The sequence below is a fragment of the Diadema setosum genome, chromosome 3 (assembly GCF_964275005.1).
Source record: "Diadema setosum chromosome 3, eeDiaSeto1, whole genome shotgun sequence".
NCBI classification, from domain to species: domain Eukaryota; kingdom Metazoa; phylum Echinodermata; class Echinoidea; order Diadematoida; family Diadematidae; genus Diadema; species Diadema setosum.
The window spans coordinates 3,166,028-3,189,425 of NC_092687.1; the positions used below are offsets into that span (position 1 = coordinate 3,166,028).

Here is a 23,398-nt window from a genome sequence, read left to right on the forward strand (position 1 = left end):
GCCAGACATGATTTTCAGTTAAGACCACATTCTGAAAGAGCAGTCTTAAAGCTTTAAAATGATGTATAACTCAAATCAAATGGACTCTCCTAACCTATCTAAATATTGGAAAGAAAGCACCAACTCAGGAAAAGTGTGAACTGAGAAAAGAGGCTCTGAAGTACAGTGTCTATTCAAGCGCTTAATCTTTACCAAACCGTGCTGGCTGTGCGATGAATGGGACAAAAAACAGGAAGTAAATCACCAGAGTAACAACAATGAAGAGATTATCAGATTAAACTGAAATTAAGCATACCTCATTAACACATTCTGTCCATAATTAATGCCAACTTTCAAAGCAGTAGCACTATCCTTTCAAAAGTTATTACAGTTGAAAGTGAAGACTGTGGACAAGGTTTTACAGAAATGAAAAAGGGATTCTGAAGACACACCTAATCACACTATTCTACCAAAAAATGTTCGAGATAAACTGCTAAAAACACACTTTCCTGCCCATTTTATGATACCAAATTTTAGCATAATGTAAAAGAAGACCCGTTCTTTCAGAAAATATGAAAAAGTCAAGTTCGGCAAGGTTGACCCATTTCACTTATTTTCAGTCCTCACGCAAAATCAGTGTGTGCGACTTTATGTTCGTTTTGAGGTGCACGGTCACAGGTTATGTTAAAACAAACAAAAAACGATGGCTGCATAGAGCTGAGGTTACAGTTACATTCTCCAGATAGATAACTTTGAAGGGGAAACCTCTTTGTTGAAGTTTGGGTTTGAAATAAATATTTTATGACACCAGTCCTGGAACTTTTCTGACATGCCTCGTACTATAAATTTCGAAACTAAATACTGAACTACCGAAATTGTCACTTTGGTTCCGGAGCAATGTGCTATTTCTTAACTTGTCGAAAACGAGTTTTATTCATGATCCAGAAAATAATGTGTTATTCATAGATGATATTGCAATAGAACAAAAATCATGTATACAATTTTTGGGTGTTGTTATTAATGAATATTTAAATTGGTCTGATCATGTCAGACATAATACAAATCCCATTGCACGCAATATTGGTGTTCTACGTAAATTACGGTTTTTTTCTTCCGGTACAAACTATTTTTGTTTTGTATATTATACAATAAACTCACTTGTTTTGCCATAATTATATAAATTGTTGCAACATTGTCTGGGCTACTTCATACAGTAGTACAAATTCAATATTTTTACTCCAACAGAAAGCCATGCGTATATGTGCTGGGACTGATTATAGAGCTCACACAGACCCAATATTTAAAAAGCACAACATTTTGAAAATTGATGATATTAATTTTTTTACAGACTGTTACCTTCACATTTCGCTACAATATTCAGTGTTTACCTTCTTATTTCATGACTATTTTCAAACTCAATAAACAATCCACTCCTACCCTACAAGAAATGCCTTCAATATTCATCTTATAAATCCCAGAACTTGTCTAGCTAAAAAAATCAATTCGGCACACCGGCCCAGACGTATGGAATTCTTAACCATCTCAGTCCCGTGCAATTCGCTCGATTGGTTCCTTTAAAAGATTTGTTAAACATGATTATGCTTGTTGCTAAATATCAGTGACTTCATTTACATATCCAGAACATGAATTCATTTGTTACTTGAAGCACCTTCATTCTATGTTGTACTCTGCCTTCTGTTGTAGGCATGCCATGGAATGTTTCTCTATTTTTATATACAGATGAAGAGTTTGTTTGCAAAAACCGATAAGTCCATATTTGCCAAATGGAGATATTTGCGATTAAAGGTCAAGAAAAATAAAGAGAATAATAAGAAAATTTTTGCTTCTTTTGACCATAACTTCAAAAATATACCTTTATATGTAGTGACCAATATATCATTCAAAAGGTATTATTTTGTACTTTATGACAGAGATCGTACTTCAAAATCTTCAAAAATGGACTTATCGGTTTTTGCAAACAAAGCCTTCAGATGTAAGTAACTGGTCCGTACGTTGCTTCACCCAGCAACCTGGCAACAGGGTGAATGCACGAGCAATAGTGTTGTATTTGTACAGTATATTATTGTACAATGAACGAGGAGTCTTTCCATTTCTCTTTTTCCTTTTCTCCTGTTCTTTCTCACCATCTTTCATTATCGCTGTCCCCTTCTTCTTTTTTTCTTTCTTAGCATCACCTGTGTACATGTCCGTGTATGTTTTATTGTGTAACTGTTTTGTTGTGTAAAAATAGTTTTTTTGTTGTAGTTAAGTAAGCCAATAGTTGGTTGAAATTGTTTATGTATTTATTTGTGCACGAGGCCCCAATATCAAGCTTGGCTTACTGGGGATCCTCCTGTATGGTACCTTGATTTTTTTTTTTGTTTATTATCATTATGTCTCCTTTCTTTGTCACAATGTTTTGACTACCTGTCATGTGCAAAATCAGCCATGAATTATTATGAATCATGTGTTTATCTCTGAAAGTGATCAGAGTTGATATTGTACCATACAGAAACAATAAAATGAAATGAAATGAATAATTTTGTTGTACAAAGTTATAAGAGTTGAGAGTGGAGAGTGTAAAAGAAGCCTCCAAGAGGTTCCTGCTCACAGAGAAGCACTTTTCTACAGAAACGGTTCTAGAAATACTGCATAAAGCACAATCTGACATGCGATTCATTATCGAAAACTTTAGACTTATGAAATATATAAATACTCTTTCAGACAAAAAAAAAATGATCAGATTGATCCCCTCTGCCTCTTTTTGAATCCTGATGTAAAATCTGATCTTGAGACTTTTTGTTAGTTATGCGTGGTAGTATTTGCAAAATTACTATCAGACTTTCCTATCTGAGTGTTTTATTCCGATTTGACAATTATCATTTTATGACTTACCTCTCCTCATCAAACTGATGTTTTGCAGCCGGAGCCGGCTGTTCTTCCCTCTCAGGTGTCAACGAACGCCTTTCAGACATGATTGCCTGTGATGCGATGATTCAGATAGTAAAGTCCACAATAATGACGAGCGGTGAGATGTTCGTCCTCTAGGCAGTCTCACGTTGGTATGCAGCTAGTCCGGGTTAAGAGCGTGGCTTGGGCCGTTTCACGGATGGCCTAATTATCATTATCTTACCGGAGGCTACACTTGACACGCCGAACTGAACTTTCAGTCCATGACCTAGAATGACAAGTGACATTACTCTGTTTAATTTGCCATTGACTAGTTTACTTCATATTTGTGCGGGGTTTAATGTCTCCAACTTTCAGGGGATGAGATATTCTTAAAGATTAGGCATTTGTATTATACCAGCATTTCAGTACCAATAACACAGATTAAAGAAATACTTGTAATGAACAAGTCAAATTTCCGGGACGCGCTAATCGTCTTTATTCACTACGCTCTTTTGTTTGTGTGTGTGTGTGTTTTTTTTCCTTTTCTTTTTTCTGTGCGTAGGTGTGTGCAGAGCAAAATATATTTCTGCGTAAGCGATCATAACTTCGTTTTATTTCCAACATCAAATTTGTTATCGTAAAAGGAAAGAGAAAAACTAAAGCAATGAATCAAATGGAACTTTTATAATTAGAAAAATCAATTATACAATAGTAATCAAAAGTAATAGTTATGAATAACGTTCTTTCCTATTTACAACAATGTTTTACTTGTGATTATCAAAGTAACTGATGACTGGTTCTATTGTTTCACAAGGACTTGAACGCACACTTTCACATTTATCCTCAGGAAACAAATGTGCAGGAAAAGTAATATGCAAGATATCATGTGTCATAACATAATGTTGCGCGTATGCACTGTGACTGTTGATTGGATACGAACATGGCGGTCTACATCAGACAGTACAATAAAGGGCAACAATGTCCATGAACCTACACCATAACTCAGACTTATATTGATGGACTTTACTTGAGTGAACTATCTCGCTCAACATGGTGACAGCTTTGGTGGTCGTCATTTCGATGATAGGGGCGGAACGGGTCTAGGAACAGTACCCCCTGGAAAACCACCCTCCGGATAACTACCACCCGGATAATTACCCCCCAGGACAATTCCCCCCTAGGGCAACTACCCCCCCCCCCCCGGACAACTACCCTTCAAGGGCAATTACCCTCCAGGGTAATTACCCCCTAGGACAACTACCCCCGGACAACTACCCTCCTAGGGCAATCACCCCCCAGGGCAATTCCCCCTAAGGAAAACTACCCCCTGGATAACTATCCCTCGGATAACTACCCCTGGATAACTACCCCCGCGGATAACTACCCCCTGGATAATTACCCCCCGGAAAACTACCCCCTGGATAACTACCCCCCGGAAAACTACCCCCTGGGTAACTACCCCCAGGAGAACTACCCCCTGGGTAACTTCCCCCAGGATAACTACCCCCCGGATAACTACCCCTCGGATAACTACCCCCCGGATAATCACCCCCGGATAATTACCCCCCAGATAATTACCCCCCCCCCCCCGGATAATAACCCTCCGGATAACTACCCCCCCCCCCGATAATTACCACCAGGATAATTATCCCGAGGTTAATTACCCCCTCCTCCGATAACTAGACCCCAGATAACTTCCACCCGATAACTATCCCCTCCGATAACTCCCCATGGATGATTACCCCGGATAAGTAGGCCTACAACTCCCCCTCCCCGATAACTATCAAGAGGAAAATTACCCCCAGGACAGTGCACCACGTCAATTACTCCCTTGGTAACTACCTCCCAGGTCACTGCCCCCCACCCCCCCCCGACTCTTACTTTTAATAAAAAGGATATCATTACTACAGAAAACGAAGTTCTTTGTATTATTTGCCAGGAATCACGGAGATGCCATACTGAGACATCATCTTATGAAAACAACATCTTAAGGATTTAAGATTTGTATCGTTTGCATTTATAGGACGATTTATGTACAAGCTTAATTTCTCCCTCTGTATTTTGACTCTATGTTCATTAAACACGAAGCTGTCCCTTCATATCCTACCCGGTAATCCAGTAAATGTCAATGCCTTTAACCAAAACTATTTTCGCTAAATCTGTATTTTCTTTTACTGTTCCGAAATTTCGGATTTCTCTTGATAGTATAGTATAAAAGAAGTTTGAATGCCTTTACCATTGAATTAAAGACATTTTGAAGAAATGTTACACTTCAGAATGAGTTATACTTTTTGCAATATTTTTTTTAACCACCATCGTCTATCGTTTACCACAACTCCATGTAACACTTCTTTATTTTGAGGAGCTTATATCTCATGCCTCACGTGCCCTGGTTTTGACCCATCATCTTCCTCTTCCCTCTCGCTTTTCTCTGTCCACCGTGAAGGTAGTCTATTCCTGTCATTCATTACTCACCTTTCCTCTTTCTCTCATTACAAGGGATTTATCTCGTGTGTGTTCATGTGCAATGCACTCCCGTTAAAACGAAATGCTCAGGACCGGCAGTTTTTTTTTTTTTTTTTCGTTTTAACGAAATTTCATTATAACCGAACAAATATGATATGTAATGTATAAGGAAAAGAAGGAAACCACCCATTTGTTGAATCCTCATCATACGCTGGAAAGCTATGTGAGATGGGAGAATACCTTTTTAATTTCGTTTAAATATTACATTTTAAAAAGAGCATAAAGTTGTTTGTGTTGTCACACATGTGTAGAAAATGACTGTGTAGGATTTGGTTACAGTTCGCTATTCCAAAGGTTCTGTTTTTACTAAAGTACGTTACTCCGAAGGCTCCTTATTCCAAAGTTTCGCCATTCCCGGGATTCCGATGGTTTGTTTATCTGAAGGTTCGCATTTCTGAAGAATCATTATTCCGAAAGTTCATGATTTAGATCAAAATAATATATTGTTCATTTTCCGAAGGTTCGTTGATCTGAAAATGAAATGAGGTTCGTCATTTTGAAGGTTTATAAATCAAAAAGTGAGAAAGGTTCACTATTCAGAAAGTCCGTTGTTCCGAAGGCTTTTTCATCCGAAAATGAAATAAGGTTCGTTATTCCGAAGAAATTTTGTTAATAAAAAAAAAATGAGAAAGGTTAGTTATTTCAAAGATTTATTTATCTTAAGACGATTATAAGGATTGCAGTTCTTAAGTTTTGTTAGTGTATAATACTCTCCTTTTTCCACCATGGATTAACGATATTTTTGTAATGTTCCGATTAACGAACATTTTGAATTCCTATCATGTTCGGATTAACGAACCGTATAAGAATGAGAATAAGGACCATATTTTATTATCGGATTAACGAACCTTTGTTATGGAATATAACGCCAAAATGTGCTTAATATTTCATTTCCGAACTATTACGGACATTTAGTTGTATCAGAATCTGTGTGTTTTGTATTAAAGGACTTCGGAACAATGAAACAAACCTTATCTGAATTTGGATTATTGTGTTACAATAATGCAAGTTCCCCTCGGAAACTGTGCGTGATACACGGAGTGAACATTCAATGATGCGTTCGCTCATGCAGAGACGCCTTAAAAATGCTTGTTCCGCTACGCATTTTCGAATGCGATCCGCATTTCGTTATAACGGAGCACATTTCCTTTATTTTTCGTTTTCAGTGGTGCTCAGAAAATACTTCGTGATAACGAGAATTTTGTTATAACCGTCTTCGTTATAAGCGAATTTTGTACCATAGACTTTAATGGCGATAATTTTGGGACCAGAAGTTTTGCTTCCTTATAACGAAATTTCGTTATAACCGTGTTCGTTGTAACGGGAGTGCACTGTATCTTTATTTGTGTTCTTCGTCTCTGTCTTAATTTGCTTTCTTTGCATTGTTTCATCAATTTTGTAACTATTTTACTGTTATACCGTTAACGCTCATTTCAGAATTGCCCTACTGCATCATTGGGCATTAACAACTAGTATATCAAGAATGTGGGAAGAGATTGTCACCTCCTTGGTATGATCACCGCAGAGCATTACCTCCCTTGACAATTACTCCTTATTAAAATTAGGCTCCAAACAGTCACCCCTCTTACAATAACTCTCCCCCAGAAAATTACGTTTCTCATTGTTATTTTCGAACATGCAACGTTTGCTATTTGAATTGAAAAAAAAAAACATTTTTTTTTTTCATTACATATCGTCTGGTTTTGGTCGAGACCTAACTTCAGGTTTTAAACATCTTTTGGGTGAGAAAATTAGAAACCCCTTACGAAATATTAAAGAGCATTTTATTCCAAGAAGGATTCAAGTTTTTATGAAAAAAAAAATACTCTTGAAATTGCCGGGATAAAACAGAGCAGCCCTATAATGTAAAAAGGATTCTGTCAACTACAACTCTCTATAGATCTATTAAAAAAGAGGGTGCAGGACAAAATACTTCGTTAACAACTAGGGGTGTTTTGTAAAAGAAAAAAGAAATACCGTTAAACTCGTAATATTTCACTCTTTCTAATCAGACTAACTTATATTTGAACTGGATTTCCCCTTAAAGTGTCGAGAACATTTAATTTGAGAACTAGCACAATTCTACTTGTATGTAAAACAAGCTGTAATCTTACTCTTATGACAGATTAGGGCACCGTTTGATAAAAGTTGCCAGTTATGACATCTTGTTAGTATCTAATAATTTCAATAAAACCATGGGTTCTGCTTGATTGATAAGCTCGAGTCACCGACTTGTTACCATGGACCTGCTTTGATCGACCTACAACGATTGGTAATTGTGTGGAACTGACAGCTTGTCAGGACTGACTTCATAAAACCGTGCCCGGATCCTATCAGAAATTATGGCTTTATATCGAAGGGTCCCTCGCTAATGTTAAGGAAATATGAATTGCAGTGAAATCAACTCTCCTTTTCTTATGTTTATCTTCTAATGTGTTATAACGGTAGAAAATGATAAGCCAAAAGAGTAAATGATGACAGTGTAAGAGAAAGGTGCATCTTCTGATATGGTGTTATGAACTTATGGAAAAATTACAAAGGGTGGTAGGCCTACTTCTTTCGGGGGGCGGGGAGGGAGGGTTGTCCAGTAGGTAAGTATCAGGAGGGGGCGGGGGGGGGGTCGGGTTTATGGTTATGGGGGGGGGGGGTAGTAATCCGGGTGGTAGTTTTCCGGGGGGTAGTTATCCGGGGGGTAGTTATCCGGGGGTAGTTATCCGGGTGGTAGTTATCCTGAGGGTAGTTATCCGGGGGGTAGATGTCCTAAGGGTAATTGCCCTGGGGGGTAGTTGCCCTAGGAGGGTAGATGACCGGGTGGTAGTTGTCCTAGGGGGTAATGGCCCTGGAGGGTGATTGCCCTAGGAGGGTAGTTTTCCGGGGGGTTGTTGCCCTAAGGGGGAATAGACCTGGGGGGTAATTATCCGGGTGGTAGTTATCCGGAGGGTAGTTGCCCAGGGGGTAAGTGCCCGGATACGGGCGGAACAGCGATGATTTTTTTTTTTTTTTTCATCGGTAGTCAAAAGAGCAGCTTCAGAAATTCTAGAGCCGTTCATGCATTGTGATGCGGACACCACCAGCGTACCGTTTTGTATATTAGGGACTTTTTGCTACTCAACGGGAAGACCGAGAATTCGCGGAAGCAATCAGCTGTTTCAGTCCCCGAACTCGGACTCCCGTCCCCATATCTAAGCAGTTTCGCTTTCCTGTTACGACGGAGACATGGTGGACAATATCGCTGATTAGCTGGCTGGCTGGCTGGCTGGCCCACCCCTGCCCAGCAGCATCAGGACCGAGTACCTTACTCGTTTTCTCCTGGACGGAACGTTTCTTAGATTTGATCATGCGCAGAAGTAATTTTTCACGACACGCTAAACTCACGCTAAACGCGTCGTGCATGCGAAAGGTCGCTAGTGAACACATGAAGCGTCAACCGTGGCATAGACTGTTGAGTGTATAGTGCAAAGCTGATCCTCTTCAAGGGTTATTAAACTGCTTTTGAAATCGACATGAAAGGGTAATCATGAAATTAGATATTTTTCTAAGACTTTTTTTTTGTAACCATAATATGATTAAAGAGGTATATAGTGTGAAACATTGTTCAAAAGCCCGTCGCCGACAAAAAGATTGTGATTCAGCGTGATTCCTGGTTGGCATTCTGAATAAAGCAGGGTATGCGCAGTGTACTCAGAACATCCGAAGGGCAGACAGAGTCGCTACAATGTTGCGCAATGTACCTCACGCTTCGTTATATCAAAGCTATCACTGATTTTGCAGTGTTGCTTTACATATTGATATACTAGTATAATCATATTAAAATGCCTTAAAATTGCCAATAATAACTTCACCTGAACTATTTTCTAACGTTTACATGTAATTAAAACATTAACACACCCACAAACACAAACAATTAGGGGATGCTCTAAAGTTCAGATTTTGGACATACCCCTTCCCCCACTTGGTCACTTCGACGCCCCCTCGCTGGTCATATCACCCCTAATCATGAACATGAACCGACACCCTTGACTACCAGTGGCGGATGGGGAGGGCGGGGGAAGGGGGGGGGGGGAGGCGCCAGAGGTAATTTCCAAAGCGAAAAACTATATATCTACAAACGGCAGTTTTGTGACTGTAAAATGTCAAACTTTTCAAGGTCGTTCACCTAGCTTGCTCGCATTTAATTTATATGCAATTATTATCCTGAAGTTGCTGCCAGTAATTTGTCGTTTCACACCGTCATCATCCCGTAATTAATGTAAGGAAAAGTGTTCACATGTAACAAACATTATGCCAACAAGAAATATATGTGTTTTTGCACTGGAACTTATATTTTTCGTGAAGATATTTATTGGGTAAAAATGATAACATAAGTATGCATTCAAGACACATGAAAAGAACATGTTTCTTCAGGCGCTGGTTCGCTTTCGCTTGCTCGCACACACAAATAAGTGAAGTAAATGATGTTTCTGGATATATGTTATGACGTTAGAGGGTATTGTTATAAGGTATTCGAAATAAATTATCACCAATGCCAGCAATTATAGCCTGCAATAAGAGATTGGAGCTACACGTGTTGGGTTATCAGAGAGATGACTTTCTTTTTCATTATAATATGTGTAGAGCGCTCGCTACGCTCTCTCGCGCATATTATGTACGTAGTGTAGGATCTTTGAAAGTGCTAGTACGTTCAAAGTCGAAACGCACATAATTCTTCATGCACAATTCCCCGTACGCTGATATGAAGTGGCCGCTTCACATTCTGGTCCATGTCCGGTGCGGCTAGGCTTGGGTCTTGGCGATGATCGCGAACCGGCCCAGATCCGCCGGCGCTCGGATGGAGCACTTCTTTCCCTTCGTGATTCTTCTTGTCAGAAATATTTCCAATAAAATAATTTCCGTGGAACATTTGTAGTGCCATCTCCTAAAATTGCTCCTTTCTGGGAATGTCTCGAACAAATACCCGAGTTTAACTTCAGGTCGAATTGTATGTTTTAAAATGAAGATGTGCAGAAAACCTTGAAGAAAGGTTCTGAAAACGTTATGTGCTTGCTGGGATACTACAAATCCCGGATACAGAAGGAAAATCTGTGTGCGTGGTGTCAGATCATCAAGGTTGCGACCACCATTGAACAGGGCCTCAGATAGGCCTTTATCCATTGGGGTACGTGGCATACATCTCTCAGACCATCAAGGGATACCAAATCGGTTTATGGCTACCTGGTTTACTATCAGATAGTCTACTTCACAGTTCGTCTAACACCACTACGGCAAAATTAATTTTGTCTACTATCAATTTCGTCTGAGGCCCGTTTGGTCTAATCCTCCCTTGTTCTTATGCCAAGATCGGCTAATTATCATTTCTTCTAATGAACAGGTGATCAAATTGTCGTTTTGTCTATTTGAATTTTTTCCCATTTCGTCGTATATTGTATGTCTATTATCATTTTATTCTCTAAATTTCATTTGTGACCCTGCATTTGGGACCTACACTTAACAAGCTCGCTTTTAAGTAGGATCCATCATATATCTTTAGCGTTATACATAGAGCCAAACGTACGATGATTGACTGCTATATTTTATATGTTTACATTAATTTACTGTGCATCCAAGCCGGATATTATGATTCACTATGTTTATTATAATTTATGTACATTCCTTCATTGAGAAGTATATAGAAGTAAATTGAATTGAATTGAATTGAATTGCATCACAAAACCAACAAAAAGTCGTCTGACATGAATTTTTGTTTAAGGGCAGATTCTAAAAAAGCAGATTCTAAGTTTAAAATGATGTATAAGTCAATTGAAATAGACTCTCCTAACCTATCTAAATAATGGAAAGATAGCACACACTCTGGAAAGTGTAACCTAAGAAAAGTGGCTCTGAAGTAAAAGGTCTATTCAAGCGTTTAGTCTTTATCAATCCAAGCTAGCAGTGGTATTAATGGGACAAAACACAGGATGTAAACCCCTGGAGAAAAAAAAAAAACAATAAAGAGATTATAAGATCGTGTCAGATCAAGCTGAAATTGAGCATTCAATATTAGCACATTCTGTCCATGATTAACGCCATATTTCAAAGCAGTAGCATCATCCTTTCAAAAGTTAGTAGAGATGAAAGTGAAGAGTGTGCAAAGCATATGAATATAGAGACCTCGAGAAGACATATCTGAGCTCACTTCTCTAAAAAAGGGGTTGTGGAAAAAAAACAAACAATAACACGCTTCCTCAGTCATGTTATGATCCCAAACTTAAGGATAATGTAGAAGAAGAATAGCTATTTATAAAATGAACAACTTGGCTTTGAAGACTGAATTGACTTTCACCTTTTATGACTTCATGCATACTTTTGGAGGATATTTTAATGATTTTGTAACTGAATAATTCTGAAAATGGAATGGAAATATTGTTTTACTCGAGGAATGCGAAATATGAATGCATTACATTTATTTTAAACACAGTTTCTGCGCTCATGAACTAAACGACTGATTGATAGATAGATTAATTAATGATGATGGTGATAACTATCATAATCATTATTAGAATGTACCCACATAATCCCAATATTGCATTAATTATAAGTTATTTATTATGATTATGTTCTTCACTACGAAATAAGAATATTAACACTTTGTTTCTGTTATTTCTTTTTTAATATATCAGCAATCAAATACCTTTAGCCCTTTCGTATATGAAACTTATGGCTCCTGCTTACGATTTATGTAACCGCGTTGCAAATCATAGTGACATATTAAAGGAAATAAGTGTTGAACAGATACTATAAAAACCTACTTCGTGTCCGTACATGCCTGGGTGATGGCGATCTGAGATTGTGAACCGCCGCGTCAGACGAAATCGAACTTTAGTTGAATTGGAGTGGACATGAAATGATCTGATAATATTGCCTGTTTGCACATTTATTCATGATCGAATCTGCTTTTGAAAAGAGAATGATAAAAATAATATTCTCATTATGATATTTGGAGTTTGCAAGTTTGTAAAGTACTGAAAGACTTAAACAGATAGAAAGATATCTAGAATTCAAATAAATTGTTATGAGAGACAATAATGGTACTCGTCCATGGTCATGTAACCCACAACCCATGGTTTTGTAGCGTTTTCAACATGCCATGATTTCACAACTGGTTACGGGTGCATTTGTATAGGCCTACATAATTCACTGATTGAACACCCCCCCCCCCCCCCGAAAAACAAAACTGGACAAAAGAAAGGAAAACAAGCACACATACACACAAACACAAGATGACAAAAGTGTCCCCTTCTATATCATTTAGAGCGTCGCTGGCAGTGTGCACTGCATGCGTTGATAGGAATAAAGATGAAAAACATACCCAACAAAAATTGAATTATAGAATTCCAAAAACATATAAAATCATACCTTATTAAAACAAAGCAAGATGACGTAGAAAATACAATGACTAAATTCTGTTTTTCTCAACGTTTGAAGCTGCCTCTATTTTGTGAACTTAGGGAGATAAAATTAGCTCCACGAGTCAGGTAACAACCTATTGATAGTATCTGCTTTGCGCTCCCTACAAGGTTTGAAAACGTAACGCACTATTGTGCTAGTCACAAACGCCGCCACGAGAGGGCGTTGTGCTAAAAATGTGGTTTGTCACACTTTTGACAACTTGAAGTTTGTTACTCATTCAAGGATTAGAAAGGACCCACGCGGCGTTTTGAAAGAAACGCCGTAGAGCGGGCCAAAGTGAAAACACGCTTGAGTACCCCGGCCCATCGCCGGCTTTTCAAAAGACCGCTCAAAGCGCCGATGAACGGCCACGCCGCGGGTTCGCCGCACAATGCAATCTGCCAAGGCGCCTAAAGCTTAAATTTTGATCCAGATTAAGCTTTCTAATGTAAATATCTGGGGCCTGTTTCATAAGATCGAGCGTAAGTTGCGATCAATCGCAAATTGTGTGTGATAAACAACTTTGCGATTGATTGCAAGTTACACTTAATTTTTCCTGAAATCAAACGTAAATGTCTTGATGAAACAAGACTTACGGTCAATTTCGAACTTACGCTCGATTCACCAAGTTACGCTAAATAAATGGAGCGTAAGATCACTCGCAACTTGTTATGAAACAGGCCCCCTGAGATGGTGTTTTTCTTACTTAAATGGGCATCATATTTTAACGCCAAATACCTTTTTTTTTTTTTTTTTTTTTTTTTACATTGAGTATTAGCAATGCAAATTTTGTTTATTTTTGGTCGAGACCCATTTAAGAGATGGGATTGCATTTCGGGTATTTGCTAGAGAAGTAATGTAATTAATATAGAATCAAAATACATAACATTTATTTTGTGAAACCATATGAAGCGTTTCTTTGCAAATCGGCCTAATTCGTACTAAATCAAGGTCTTTTTCTTCTTGCTTCACACAGTTCTATGTTTCCAATTCTCGTTATCGCCAATGACGTAAAAAACTCCAGCGCACGCTAAATAGCTCTGTCACAGGTGCACTGTGGGATTCCTCGGTCCATTGTTCGCTTCCGGTTGTCTAACGCGAGTCGCAGTTCCCATACGATTTAATGGAGTTCTTTGTCTGCTTTTCCGTTGTTAGCCCTTTTTTTCTTGGCTATAATTCAGCTTAAAAGAGTTGAAAGTGTCTAACCTTTACTGATTTGCGGTCACTAGAGTCATGGTTCACTACTGCAAGGCTTCAATGTGCTGGTTACATGATGGAAAGCGAAGAAATCTTAGAGAAAAAAATACCTCTTTATAAAAACAGAGCGTGTTGTAAGTGCATGTGCAGCCAAAACCGGGGCTAGTTTGCCCCATGAGCTATAACATAATGCATCTAAAACGCTGCTTTGCGCACGGCACCTACGTATTGGCGATACCCTCAATTAAGAAGTCATATTATGTTTGAGAACCAATTCACTATACATATACTGCTATAGGGCACGATTCGATCATCACGTACGGGTAGCGTTCTACCATCCAAATGCTGGACGAGGAGGGCGCTCAGGAACAAGATGAATAATGAATACATAAAAAAATATATACATATATAAATCAAGACATTTGCAGGATTCATGTTAATTGTGGATTTTGATGCCTATACTGATATTTGAGCCCTTGTTTCTTCCACTATCCGTCCATTTTCATCGCAAATGTGTATCCCCCCCCCAACTGGAAACATGGTGATTCCTTCATCACTCACCTGGTGGAAAGTATAGGCACTATTCTAGCAAATCATCCTGACGCAGGTATTTTCATACTGACTGGATGATATAAATCACCTTATTCTCTTTTCACTTGAAAGCAAACAAAACCTATGCAAAGTTGTTGACAAAGGAACAAGAAAATGAAACTATTTTGGATAAGATCCTCACAAATATTCCGGACGTTTACTACAACCTTATCAAACTATTAGCTCCGCTCGGTGATCATAACGGGATTCTATGGGAACCCAACTGCACCCCTAGAAAACACTCATATAGCCGATATCAAGCGTTATCACCTCGGGATAGGCCTACCGATATCTAATCGATCGCTCTTGGGACGTGTACTTCCGGTTTTGCGGTTCTTGAAGATCGAACCGTTACCGTACCAAAGAACATAGTAATACATTCAATGGATTTGATGGATATAAGATAGACACTTATTTCACGATGCAGTGAAACATTACACACCATTTCATTAAAACAGCATGTCTCGAGGAGGTCATAATATTCTGTAACATGTATGGTATCTTGTGAAATGAATCGACTCTCTATTTAGCTCACCAGCCGATGTCTATTGTTTGACGTTTATGGATCGCTGAAGTCCTTGTCATGTATAGGGCTATGATATAGGGACTGCAGCCAAGAGATAGTGATCGAAGAGGCTGCAGCGAAACGATTGAAAAAGCTGCGACCAAAGAGTCCAAAGGGCCGCGGTAAAATAATCAAAAGGGCTGCAACCAATTAGTGAATGAAAGGGGCCAAAACAACAGCCACCGAAGGGCCGCGGGAAGGGTGAAATGGGAGAAAGAATACAAAACAAACCCTGTTTCTAAAGATCGCCAATAGACTGCGCGTATACAAATCGGCATACAGCGAAGGTGCTATACACGTACAATAAATCTGAGACGTAGAAGTCTCGCCAGAGTCCCCTAAACCTTTTTTCTTGTGTGTCCCGAGAAGATTAACTCTTCCGCGATGGGCACCGTTAATCGATCATTACCCATTGTCTTTCCCGGCCAACATGTACATATCATAACTGTGATAGCTTGCGCAACGGATGCTCATACTGCGTGAGTGGACAGTCATGATTTGTCGCATTTTCCGTATGCAAATTAAGAAGAGCAAGAAGTCGTGATGAAATTGTCAAAGATGATGAAATTCTTTTTCTCCCAAAATGCCTCCTTAAACTAAAATCGTGTACAGTTTTTTTAATTGTTTATCTGCTTCTGTTATTTCTTGATTTCATCATTATCATAATCATTATTTCATTGGCTTAATCCGCCCTGGAGATGAGGTTTTACTGCACTTGGAGTGATCACGTAGCTCCTGGTCTATATACCTATCTCTATCTTTCTGATTGTTATCTGACATTCTTTTATATCCATTTTGTCAATCTGTTTACCAGTTATTTATCACAGTGGCCAATCGGGTGGGGGGGGGGGGGGGCTGCACCGGGCGTAAAAAAAACGGAGGGGGGGGGGGGCGTGCACTCCTCTTTAATTTCATGAAGGCGCCCCCTCTTTAAGGAATCCGTCCAGGACCCGCCCCTTTATCAGCCTATTTTTTTTTCATTTTTTTAAAGATATAATGAATCTCGATGATGTATCTCAAGAATATTTCTGGTTACTTTCGCAGATGCATTTAGGTGGAATTATTGTCAAACTAATAACGTCAATTAAGTTGTTATCGTGAATTTTGCATTTATAGGGTTTCTTGATTCTACACACACAAAGCAATGTAACTCTAAATGCGTTACTTCAGCACATCTTTTCAGTAATTGTACTGCACTTTAATGTTACTTCCAAGTTCAATATGTTTTTAAAATGAAAATTCCTGTTCAGGTATCATTAGCCTCATTCGATAGTCTCCTTTCTGATTCAGGACCTGTAATAGGAGAACACCTCACTGCCATGCGGTTACCACCAAGATGTAACTCGAAGATTTATCGGAAATGAAAACACCATGCCTCCTTTTCCCCCTCGATCCTCCTTCCCGGAAAGAAAAAAAGAAAGACTCTAAAAATATTTGTGATCATATTCATGTTTATTTATGTAAAAGATTGCAACCTCATTATGCAAACACTACAGGATGAGAGAAGAAAAGGTATCTACTATGTATATCTACCTAGCCCCGTCATTATCTACTTTGAGAATGGGTATTTAGAGTGTTTGTTGTTCCGTGGTTTGTTTAAAAGTGGCAGCATCGCAGTAATAGTTTAGATTAAAGCAGTATCTCTATTGCATTAAGCATTATACTTTTTCAGCTTATTGCTGTTCCTTTTGAATTGCTGCGCAGCGTTGTATATATTACGCACTGTTAAAGATGCAATAGTCATTATTTACCTCAGGAGGTCATGTTTGTGATGATGATGATGATGATGATGAAGGGAAAGATATAGTAAAGAAGTCGTGAGGAGTGACATAATGCTGTTAGGCCTATACTTGCTTGCGCCATCATCCAATGGCACCGTACATGATGTGGTTGTAAATTAGATAGAAGTGGAAAATAGCATGTATGCTACACTATCTAGAAGTTAGCAGAGTTATAATGATAAGATATTGTATATCCTGTTTTAACAAAAATCCATCGAATTTCTTAGAATTATTAATATTCTATATACCAAAGCCAGTGTGAGAGGTGGTATCGACGCTTTCAGATAGGCACGATATACCTATTTGCTAGTCGGGTTTCCAGACCCTCTGCCACCTGGACTCCGCGGCGACGAATTCGCAGCCTTTGCTGAAGGCAAATCAACCTAAAGCTAGTCCAGTTTTCGACGTTGAAGGCGTCACTCTAGAGCGAAAGCGTACGAGCAGAGGGTCTGGAATCCAGACAATTTGGCTGTCGCGTATTGTTCCGTACAGAGACAAAAGGTACATAATTATACTGCATAGCAGGCTGGCCGCAAGGCGTTAATCCGCTCTGTCCGAGGCACACGTCTTGTATGATGATCACAAGTACACGTATCTAAGTTACCACAATGGATTTAACCAGTAGTGGGTAATGAAGGCAGGGTAGGCCAATAAAACCAACGAGTAATCCTTGGGAGTACATATCCCTATGCAGTCTGTGTGTTTCTCTGGGATCAATCGTCAATGGCGTGGGTGTCGTTGAACATAACTTCAGCAAACGCGAGAAATCACGGAAACTAACGGGGAATAACAATTTTTCATCAGTTAAACTCATGAAAAAAAAATGATCAAGAACGATGTGAATACGATGTGCACTACCTGCTGTACTCATTCTGACATTTTTGTTTCTGTTTTAGAAGTACCTAGGGACGGTTGAGTAATGACTGTGGAGGGGAAATGTAATTTCATTCTTTTACATTTCTTTCTAAAAATGCGTGTGCATGAAAATGTGTCCAGACATACTTGAACCAAAACTGGTGGTTAAGATGTCCCTGTCTGAATATTCAGAATAACGCATGTTACCAGATCAATAAATCACGAGTTCAAATTGTCTAATCATTGATAATCCTCATCATTACACAGGACATGCATGAGAAGTTGTATTTTCCCTGGGAGGTATAGTATTATGATAAAAGTGTGAGAAATTGAGGAAAACACAGCACGAAAGACGGTAATTATGTTGACACATGAATCAAAATAATATGGTAGCATGAAATTTATAAATGGGAATAAACTATTGTGCAAATTCATCAAATGCTGGGAAATAAGAAGACATCAACAGCGTTTGAGAGAGGTTGACCAATACAGCAAAAAGTAATGAAATTTCAAACTTTTGGCTAAGTTCAGGTTCCACCATTGTTGGACAACAAATACCGTTACGTCACACTAATTATACCACCAAAATATGAAAAAATATTCCACTTTTTTTTTTTCAGATCATTCCTACACACTCATTCCTTTGTAACCGACCTTTACACATTACATCCCCTCTCCGGAGGTGGTGAGTCGGTGCCGCTCTTTTGTTTTGTTATGCCAAAAATGAAAATAAATTAGTCATGCTTTGTGAATATTACTCTGTATCTATGTATTCATGACCCCTTTCCACCATTCATACATAGGCCTATTGGATTTTCGATAGCATCAAGTTGATTATAATAACCAACAGTTTTGAACTGTCGTTTTTTAATCAAACATAAACTCATCTGCATTCACATTCTGCATTCACTGAAGACACTCAGGGGAATGTACATTACGATATTGTTGAAAAAGGTGTACCTATACGTAGTATTAATATATGCGTGCATCTTACAGTAAACTGTATAACCTTCTCCATCATGTCATTATCAGAGGCGATAAAAGTTCACACAACGAATCTAACAAAGTAAATTCGTTTAGCTGCTGGAATTGCTCACATGGTGGTAGCAGCTTTTTAAATGATAATTAACAACGTGTGATGTATTAGTATGTGTCATGGGCCGTATTGTTCACCACACGCTTTGGCTGTGAATCTATATTCTCAGAGGACAAAACGTATAGGATACATTCCGGACACTCTCTCTATATACCAATTATAGTGAGCGTCAGTCTGCTAAGAACGAGGGGTTGCAAGAGATACATACAAAAGTGTTAGACTTAGATCAAACAGTGTCAAAGATTGATAAGAATCTCTGTTAATAGTTTCTATGAAAGGGAAGCAATGTCTGTATACGATAATATCATTATTTTTTTTTGCAAGCTGTATGGTTTTGTTTTGTTTTTGTTTTTGTTTTTGTTTTGTTTTGTTTTGGTTTAGTTTGGTTTGGTTTGATAGTGCATGCGTCACTTCGATCAAGGTAGTTGCCTTTCCATTCGGGTTCAACCAAGAGCGTTTAAAGTAATACATGATGGTAACATTATCTAACATGCACACTTTTCACATTCCATTCATATCGGCCTATACGCTGTGATATAGTAGAATACGGTGTCAAACTATCTTCTTAAATTCCATAAGCAGTATATAAATTAATCACTTTGGTATTTCTAAACAGTAATTCTTCTTTTTTGATCAGCGGATCGAAACTGACAAAAAAAAAGAGAAAATAATAACCGCAATTTGTAATTCCTTTTAAATTCCGCATGTAGGCCTACATTTTTCTGGATTCCACAATGGTAATCATGCGTCATAATTTCTCTTTCAGGGCTGATGGAATGTCACATCAAAGTTATCAATGCTTTCAAATTGGCAAATGCCTCAGGTATCAGCTGCTTCAACTCCTACATCGGCTCAATTTAAAGAGCAGAGGAAATTATTCCCTGCCTGTCACCATAAAGATACAAATAATCATTGCCCAAAATCATGAAAACCTTTTACTTGATTGTTAAGTTTCCCAGAAATAAAGGTAACTGAGTCTCTGAAAGTCTTGGGTTTGCATTGATGTTTTCACACTTTACAATGATCATTGCAACGTTCTTTTACACAAAACCACAAGATGGAAGAAACATAAAATATTACATTGTCTTGCATGTCACCATATACCATGTATACCGTTATAGTTAAAAAATAAAAAATAAAGAGGGGCATGCGAGCCTATTTTTGTTTCTTTGTATTTTCATCCCATGGCATGTGACAAGTCATCTTACGTTTTGTTTTGGACCATTCAAGCAACAAAACGAAAGAGAAATTTCACATCGTGATCCATGCATACAAAGTAATAGATATGGGGATATCATCGTTCTAGTGTCGTCCTGTCCTGACGATCGAATTCTGGCCAAAAGTATTAACGTCGCTTCAAGAGTTTCTGTCAATTACAGCTTCTAAATCCTCATTTTATTTTTATTCCTTTCAGCAACCTTACCTCTGTCCTAAGGTGCTCTCATATTTATTCAACCTATCTACCTGTATCTAACATTCTAATCTCCTGTTTTAATAGGCCTACGTATACGTGAGAACGTTGGTAGTTGACGTTTCTTATGTTAATTTTGTATGGTAGCTGGAGCTGCAGAATAGAAAAAAAAAGTTTAGTATTAGAAGTAGTAGTAGCAGTGACAGTGGCAGTGGTAGAAACAAACAATTTGTGAAGTGTGATAATGATTATAGAACAATGCTGAAACGCTCGAAATTGGAAGAATTTCTAATTATAATCTAATTATTTCAATAATGTAAGTACGGTAGTTTCCATCAATGCACTGAATCCTAACAAACCTGGAACGAGTTTAATAGTACCCGAGACTCAAATCACCCCCACCCACACACACACACACACCAACACATAAACAAACAGACACTATCCCGTCACATGCAATGTCCAAAGTGAAAACATACAAAATTGCATTTCAACAACAGTTCCCCTCCAACCCTTAAGATAGAGATATCCCCAAACCATAAGCCTTTGTTTTAGTCCGCAATGCTTCTGTAAAAAAAATATATATATAAGTAACAAGAACATTTTACTTTCTGTGCGATGTCCGAAGTACACGTATGTTGCCTACACTGTAAAAACATCGGTGTTAGATTTAACACCATAGGTGTTAAATCTTACACCGATCAAACTTCAATAGAGGACCACACCCACAGGTGTAGAGAATGTATTGTGACGGTGTTAAAAAGTGTTCCCCTGGCACTTCGTGGTGTTAATTTGACACTGTGGCTGGTGATATTTTTGACACTGCGCTTGAGTTAATTCAATAATGACACCGCTCGGTGTTGATTTGATATTGGTGGTGTTAATTTCAATGGTATAACACCCGTCCAGCCTCAATAGGACCACACCAACTGGACCAGGTGTTACTGTGGTGTAAATGTATTTACAGATTTTTTCAAAAATCAAGTACTTTATCGGAAAATTCTTTATCGTCTTGTTGAAGTTCAAAATTAACAAGAAGTGAAGTAACTAAGAAACTATTCAAAAAACAATTTTAAATTTTGAAATGACACCCGGAGGTGTTAATCTAACACCATGAATGAGCACCGGAAATTTAACACTAGCTCGGTGTTTCATATTTGTGACCGTGCACCTCAAAACGAACTTAAAGTCGCACACACTGATTATGCGTGAGGACTGAAAATAAGTGAAATGGGTCAACCTAGCCGAACTTCACTTTTTCATATTTTCTGAAAGAGCGGGTCCTCTTTTACATTATGCTAAAATTGGTATCATAAAATGGGCAGGAAAGTGTGTTTTTTTAAGTAGTTTATCTCGAACATATTTGGTAGAATAGTGTGATTAGGTGTGTCTTTAGAATCCCTTTTTCATTTCTGAAAAAAACTTGTCCACACTCTTCACTTTCAACTCTAATAACGTTTGAAAAAAATAGAGCAACTGCTTTGAAAATTGGCATTAATTATGGACAGAATGTTTTGATGAGGCATGCTTAATTTCAATTTAATCTAATAATCTCTTCATTGTTGTTACTCTCGTGGTTTACTTCCTGTTTTTTGTCCCATTCATCGCACAGCCAGCACGGTTTGGTAAAGATTAAGCGCTTTAGTAGACACTGTACTTCAGAGCCTCTTTTCTCAGTTCACGCTTTTCCTGAGTTTGTGCTTTCTTTCCAATATTTAGATAAGTTAGGAGAGTCCATTTGATTTGAGTTATACATCATTTTAAAGCTTAAAGTCTGTTCTTTCAGAATATGGTCTTAACTAAAAATTCATGTCTGGCGGTTTTTTGTTTGTTTTGAGGTGCAGAGTCACATTTAACACCGGCCTTTTTGCAGTGTACTTACCAGTTACCTTTTACTTTCGAAACACAGCAGTCCAGTTGTGAACACGAGTATCAGAGTATCCACCATTAACGGTGGTTTTTATTCATGACCACACATACTATTTGCACACTACATGAGTTGAGCTAGAAGCTGCACCAAGGAGTGCCGCAGCACAGCACTTACTACCGGCCTACTAGATACTGACGCTAGTAGCAAAACCGGGCTTGGCAATGAAACGAGTTCGTTGTGTGGAACATGCAAATATTGGTGCTGTAATTGATTGTTTTAGATAGAAATAGTTTTAACTTAAATCGATAAGGGGAACCCCTTTCCTCTTCTTGGTCACAGATTTATCAATAAATTCATCATTGAAGTGTTCCGAGCATACCAAAGAATGTTTGGCCACACGCACATACTTTACTTGGCCTTCCCCACAAAATAAATCTGACCATACTCGTCGGGTTGCAGTGTCAGTATGATTCTCCTTGTTCCTAGTTTAACATACGAGACTGATATGGTGGAACCTTTCAAAGACTATAATTCCCTAAACTTACTGTAGAATTCGTAACATATCACACTAAAACTGCATTAATTTGCCAAACAATAATCCTCCCTGTAACATCTTCCGGGTGCACGTCACGAGACCGACACCCACGAGTCAGACAGCTCACAAGTCACACAGCCCACTAGTTATACAGCTCACAAATTCGACACTGAGTAAATAAAGCCAGTGAGTTCGACATCAAGTAAAATAGCCGACGAGTTACACAGCTCATGAGTCCGACAATACACACAAAAGGGTCACGAGACCAACACTATGCAAACCAAGCCCACGAGACCAACACTATGCAAACCAAGCCCATGAGACCGACACTACGCTTAAAAGGCTCACGAGACCGACACTAGGCAAAAGAGGCTCAAAAGACTGACGTCATATAGGAAAAAGAGGCTTACGAGACCAACAGAATGAACAGCCCCACCTATAGACCAATTAATTGTATGGGGTGTCCAAATAATGCCATAAGGAAGATGAGAGATGAGAAAGGAGAGTTGCTAGGGTATAACCCAGTCATTTGCCCTCCCTCACCCCCTGAACGGTTCAAGATCTTTAATTGTGTTTGCGTATGTGAGTGTTCGTAAAAAAAGAAAAAAAAAAAAGAGTCAGAAAAAGTGCATCAGATGATTCAATATTAATCTTGAATGCCAACACACTCCCGTT

The 23,398-nt window shown here is 38.5% G+C and overlaps 1 protein-coding gene across 1 annotated transcript in view; it reads right to left on the bottom strand.

The window, feature by feature from the left end:
• Positions 1-8,736, bottom strand: part of LOC140226669 (uncharacterized) — a 157,379-nt gene extending 148,643 nt beyond the window's left edge. Inside the window, exons 1-2 of the mRNA XM_072307109.1 lie at positions 8,560-8,736; positions 2,875-2,960 (exon numbers count right to left, since the gene is read on the bottom strand). Of these exons, the coding sequence (XP_072163210.1) occupies positions 2,875-2,960; positions 8,560-8,736 (263 nt within the window). The remainder of the gene's footprint in view (positions 1-2,874; positions 2,961-8,559) is intronic.
• Positions 8,737-23,398: the final 14,662 nt, after the last annotated feature.